Source organism: Triturus cristatus, chromosome 7 (assembly GCF_964204655.1).
Source record: "Triturus cristatus chromosome 7, aTriCri1.1, whole genome shotgun sequence".
NCBI classification, from domain to species: Eukaryota; Metazoa; Chordata; class Amphibia; order Caudata; family Salamandridae; genus Triturus; species Triturus cristatus.
The window spans coordinates 602,562,677-602,568,952 of record NC_140590.1 but is presented as its reverse complement, the minus strand read 5'-3'; the positions used below and the strand labels follow the sequence as shown (position 1 = coordinate 602,568,952).

At 44.2% G+C, this 6,276-nt stretch overlaps 1 protein-coding gene across 3 annotated transcripts in view; it reads left to right on the top strand.

Moving 5' to 3' along the window:
• Window positions 1-1,134: 1,134 nt before the first annotated feature.
• TMEM100 (transmembrane protein 100) overlaps window positions 1,135-6,276 on the top strand; it is a 123,895-nt gene continuing 118,753 nt past the window's right edge. The window contains exons 1-2 of one of the 3 annotated variants that reach the window (XM_085617174.1): window positions 1,135-1,153; window positions 4,617-4,715. In XM_085617174.1, coding sequence (XP_085473300.1) covers window positions 4,703-4,715 — 13 coding nt within the window. In that variant the 5' untranslated portion in view covers window positions 1,135-1,153; window positions 4,617-4,702. Of the gene's footprint in view, window positions 1,154-1,202; window positions 1,413-4,275; window positions 4,294-4,616; window positions 4,716-6,276 lie in introns of those variants that run through there. The other 2 variants (XM_085617172.1, XM_085617175.1) reach the window with 2 other exon arrangements.

Genomic DNA, 6,276 nt, shown 5'->3' with positions numbered 1-6,276 from the left:
GTGCGGGGGAGGGGGGAGTTACGCTTTTCCTAGGCTGGTTGGCCACCCCGCACATGCACAATGGCGCCAGTAAAGGGCGCAGACCTGCAAGGGCCCCCGATGGAGAGAGTATACAGGGCGTACGGGGGTAACTGGGGGGGGAAGTACCCTCACGGTGAACGGGCCCTCTGCGCATGCGCACTCAGGCTGGAGGGCGGGGTTTAAGGGATAAGGATCTGACACCAGTTATTGACCTTGCCGTAGGCTCAAACATGGATACGCAGAAAATGATTGCCATTGTGATTATGATGATTTATGCTTAGATTCGGATAGGAAATAACTTGTATTAGAGTGATGTTAAGGTTAGCCATCTGATATCTGTACATATCAATGTAATCAAATGTCAATAATATGATTGTCTGCGTAAAGATGAAAATTAATATTTAATGTTGATGAATTTTTATAATAAAAATACGGCCGGGGGTTATCTACGACCCCCTTTTCCAACTAAACCACCCGTGTCCTTGCTATTTTGTGGGGTGGAACAATGGAGGAGGGGTATAGGTAGTACCAGGCCATATAATACTCTTTGCATCATCCATCCTAATGTTTTACCCTGCCCCCAAACCTCATGCATTGCACCCATCTTTTCCACAGAGGCAAAAATACCAGAATCACTCTTTATGCACCTTGAAGGTGCCCAGAAACCCACTGAAAATCAGTGTTCTTTGTGACTTCATCAGGAATGTGAAGCTCTGTATATAGATGCATAGGGAATAGTTACTTACTTAACAATCGAAAAGAGATTTATGCCTCCCAGGGGGTATATAAAATGCAGTATAAATTCCACTATAGTAAAATGGTAGGTGCTGTGCCTAGATAGTGCCATACTGCTAAAATATGCAACAATGTCACAAGAAAATAGTTTTGCTTCCTATGGAAATTGTATAATTCCTAAAGAACAAAAACAATATCTTAAAGAAAGGTGAAGGTGCATAGTTCCAGAGATACAGGGTGAGACAGGCTATCCATTCAACACATTTTCCTCCGGTGCCTAAAGAGTCTCAAGTCATGTATCGCACTTTGCAGACAGTCCCTGGCAGAGTGATTTGCATCCCCTCACATGTTCCTGCTGTGCAAGTGTCTGCTTCAGTTCCCTTCTGGCCTCAGAAAGGTAAGCAATGGAGCTGGCGGAATGGCAGCGGCGGGGGAATCCTGGGGGGAAGACGAACAAGTGGGCTGAGGTCCTAAACACCCCGTCCGCCGGCGGAGTGGGAGAGTCATAGCAGGCTAGCGTTTTCTTTTCAGATCGTATGAAATATGTTTAAAGACTAACAGAAAAGGGGAGAGAGAGGGTGCTTGTGTCAAAGCACAAATGCGGTCGTTAGCTGAGCGGCCGCGTATTGGATATTTGTTCAGAGAAATCATGACCGGTGAGTGTCGCCCCAGTGTTTCAATAACGAGATCACAAAGTTTGTTTTCTTGCCGCGAGAAGACAGCGGCAAAGTACCATTGCATCTTGGAGATTACTTGGGGGGATCGTTGTCTCGTGTGCTCTGCTCTGAAGTTTCGCTGTGGCGGTGTACGTCATTTTTTTAAATTCAATGACAGGAGTTGAGAAGAGGTTATTGATAAAAAAACAGTTGTTTTTTTTACCGTTTTACGAGCATGCAGATGTCGGAGCTGTCTCTCGCACGGGGTTAATGGGTTCCGATGGACAGTCCCGTGCCCTCGGTTCTGATTCCCGATAGTTCTGAACTGCACCACCACTGTCCTTTCAGCACGAGAGGCGCCGGCAGTGTGAGTCGGGAGAGATGGGGTTAAACAATATTTTTGTGTTTGTTTCAATGTATTGCGATATAGAATGTACTTTTCAATGTCTGGCGACGTTTGACGTGCGGTACCACGTCCTTCACTCGCACAGCCGCGCGCACCCACACGTAAACAACATACCCACACACACGCTATTCTGGATGTGCAGGGGACAGTGTCAGCTCCAGGCATTGTATAGATTTGCTGTTCTCTCACCTTGCGCTGTATTGGCTGCTGTCGCTGGTCCCTAGAGAAAGGGGTTACTTTTGATATATTCCAATCACAAGCATTGCTGTTTTCTGTAACTTTCCAAATTTAAGCTTCGGTTTTTTTAAAACATAGGGGCATATTATCAAGAACGGCGTTACAGTTATCGCCGCTTTAGCGGCAGAAATGCGCTTGATAATATGCCGCAGAGAATTCCCATAGAAGCCGATGTTGACACCATAAGATGGGCTTCTATGGGAATTCTTAATGGCATATTATCAAGCCCATTATCGCAGCTTTAGCGGCAGTTTTATGACGCTAAAGCGGCGATAATTTTAACGCCGGTTTCTTGATAATATGCCCCATATTCGTCTAGCATGTGCATAGTCTAAGCATAGGTTCCATACTAGCATAAAACTACATATATAAGAAGAAAAAGCTGCATGCGTAAGGACAAATGTAAGAACGTTGAATTATACAGTTAGTGTCTTCGGAGAAGGGGTTATATGTAGTGCTTTAAATGGGCCGGTACTGTCCGGTACGGAGTACCGGCACTTTTTTTATTTTAAGAGGGAGAGTACGGGCACTTCTCCAGAGAAATGCAATACTTTTTAGTGGAGAGTACCGGCACTTATCAAAAACAAGCCGGTACTTGCACTTTAATGTTTCCATTTAAAGCACTGGTTATATGCAAAAGTTATCAAACGTGGAATTAGTGATTGACTGGGAGAATCCTTCGATTTCTTCTGGTTCAGGTGTAAGTAGTGGGAGAGTAGTGTCTCCAAGGGGTTCGAAGGAGTCTTTGTGAGGAGCAGCTACTTTTGGAGGTGTTCCACGTAGCCTGATCTAGCTTGTCTTGTTAATAAACTCCCCAACAGGTCACTTGTCCTGTTAGCTATCGCTATCAGTTTACAGGTGTCTGTGATTCTCGGGAATTATTGAGATGTACGTTGTTAACCACTGATCATACAGTGCACTCAGTGACACGTCCTGTTTTAAATATACTGTGCCCAGAAAATGAGATTGCTTGGCCTCAAACATCCTCGCTGGTGATTCATGGAGACTGAGCCTTTTCCCTAGCAGAGAAAAGGTCAGCCACATTTTCTAGAATGAATATGAATTATTGGTGATATTAAATTCCTTCTGCATATTGAATTATCTCCAGCTGGCTGCAAATGCTGACATTTGAATACATACACATATATCTCTCAATTATAGTTTGTCCAGACCTCAGTTGTACCAGGGACCTAAAGCCTGACATTTAAACTGGCATTGTTTGTACAGCAATTCTAAAGTAAGTCATTGAGATACACAGGGTCACATGTCACACCCAGTCCCCTATCCAATGACCACCGATCGCAGAACAGCGCAAACATAATACCTCAAATCAAAAAGTGAGGTCTTCTTAAATTTATGTGACCATCAGATTTTTAAACTATGTGATGAGAAATAGTTTGCCTATACTTTAACATGGTTTTATTTAAATATGTATTCTATGTGCTCTAATCTGATAAATTTAAATATAAATAACGCAATTGAATTGCTTCAGCCCATAAAACATAAATGCATGGCTACGTTTGCTTGTGCATTGTATTGACGTGTATGGTCAAGAGAAATAGAGCTAAAGGCAGTTTAGCAAAGACATGAGAAAAAGAAGAGGGTAAGGGGTAAAGGAACTTTAGGACGACATTTTCTGAAAAAAGTAACTGAAGAGAGAGTTAACCCCCCCCCCCCCCTCCCCCGAAAAAATGGAAAGGATGAGTTTAGATACCACGGACCTTTTGGATCTTATTGTTTTAGTTTAGATTAAATGACATGTGTACAGGTATACTTCCTTAACTTCTTGGCGATATGCATTATTCGGGACAGGGCATTGGTGTATAAAATTGCCCTTGGAGCCTGTCATCTTTTGGCATTGAACCAGTGTTTCTATGTTCGAGGTCCGCATTCACGGGTGAACCACGTAAAACGAACATTTTGCACATTGGTTAGCAGTCCGAGCCAAGAGTCACAGTGCAGCATGCGTACGTCCCAGACGCAGCAGAGAGTTCCACACTGAAGTGCTATTGCGTGAAACTAGACGCTTAGCTATGCGCGCTGTTAGTGTTAGCGGACGTGGCTGGGGCTTAGCAGATGCTGTCGTCAGAAGCAGCAGTTTCCAGGGTCTGCCTTGCCTCCTGCCTCGGGCTGAGGCCGCCACTGAGCTGTTTACTCCCCGGATCCCCGGCCGAGTGCTAATGAACCTACCATCCTGCCGCAGCTGCAGTCACAACAAGCTGCTCCCGTTAACGCGAGGTTAGCCGCGGCCGCGAGCTTCCTTTCCAAAATTACCATAGCTATAAGAACTCAACTGGCAAAAATGCGCCCGGGGCGGGAAACAGAAAAGAAATACTGCCAGGCAAAGGGGCAGTGTTAAGGGGGGAGCCTTTCTCTCTAGTTTACCTCGCATCTGGAGTCACTTCAGAGAAAAACAATGTTTGCAAAATGAGACCTTAGTGAGCTGAATTCTTTCCACGATATTTTTCTAGGTGGTGTGTGTTTCAGCAGGGTGGAGCCATGATGTACAGATGCACGACCATCCAGGGTCCCTTTTCATCTTTTGTGTTTTTTCTCTGCAGAAACAAGGCTTCTGGGCTGAACTTTGCGATGTGATGGCCCAGTCCTGACTGCACATCACACCGAACAGACTGCGCCGAAATGGACTATGGACACCCATGGTAGGTACTGCGCAGTTGTCACACGTTAGGGTCTTCAGAAAGTTTGAGAATATGGCAGGAGCGTGTTCATCAGCTGGGCCTATGTTTTCAAACGTTTGAGCATGTCTAAACCCATGAAACATGAGCACCATGTCCAAAATGCGTTTTTATACACGCATGTCATGAATAATTGCCCTGCACCTCTCCTGAAGGCATGTTTTCAGCCTTGGAATGTGTGCCACAGCTCACACCTGCTTGTAGACGAGCCAGGACACTTGGAGTTTTGGTTTGGTACAGTTTCTGTACTCGGATTGTTACAATTTGTGGAACTGGATTAAATACATTGTATTGATGTTTATTTTGGGATTGAATAATGGTCACATCACTCCCACCAAATACAAGAGTTTGGTTAATTTGCTGGTTTTGTAAATAATCGAAGTCCTGGAACTATTACTCTGTCAGCCATCACATATATTCCTGATTTGTGCACATCCTTAATGCAGGGTGTGTGGTAATCCCAGTCTTTCAGAGCAACAACTAACTGTAGACTTAAACTTTTGTTTACTGAGAACGCATCTTATACTACGTGCAAATAACATGCTGTGTAAATTAAACAAACGCTGGTGGCAACAAACCTGTGGTACAATAAGTATTTAGCACATGTACTGAAAGTACCATCGTTATTCTATCTTCTGTTCTTCATCTTACATCTTGAGCCCCCCAGCTCAAAACTCTTCTTTGTAGCCACCTGTGCATTCCAATGATATTCTGCACATTTATGAAAAGTCTTCGTCATTTCCAATGAATCTCAATTGCACCATTACTTCAGCAGGAGACGTTTTTGTATTTTTAGAATGATACGCAGGGCTCTGGACGTCATGATGAAAGTGTTTCCCTGCAATGCAGCAACAAGACACAGTGCACCACATGAAGGAGAAAAGGAACCGGTGCCGAATGTAATGAGAGTTTGTGCATTAGAAATGTAGAGGCGCCTCAGAAAGTGTAACAATCTCAGAACTAGTTCATAACCTCTGCAGTTCCATTTTCGACTTGGATATTTGTTCAGAGAAATCATGACCGGTGAGTGTCGCCCCAGTGTTTCAATAACGAGATCACAAAGTTTGTTTTCTTGCCGCGAGAAGACCGCGGCAAAGTGCCATTGCATCTTGGAGATTACTTAGGGGAATCTTTGTCTCGTGTGCTCTGCTCTGAAGTTTCGCTGTGGCGGTGTACGTCATTTTTAAAAAAAATTCAATGACAGGAGTTGAGAAGAGGTTATTGATAAAAAACCAGTTTTTTTTTTACCGTTTTACGAGCATGCAGATGTCGGAGCTGTCTCTCGCACGGGGTTTATGGGCTCCGATGGACAGTCCCGTGCCCTCGGTTCTGATTCCCGATAGTTCTGAACTGCACCACCACTGTCCTTTCAGCACGAGAGGCGCCGGCAGTGTGAGTCGGGAGAGATGGGTTTAAACAATATTTTATTTTTATTGTTAATGTCAACAAACAAGCTTTATCTTCATTATGAAAGAGCTGCACAGCAAGAATGGAAGTGGTTTGTGGGAAAGGTGATGTATTATGT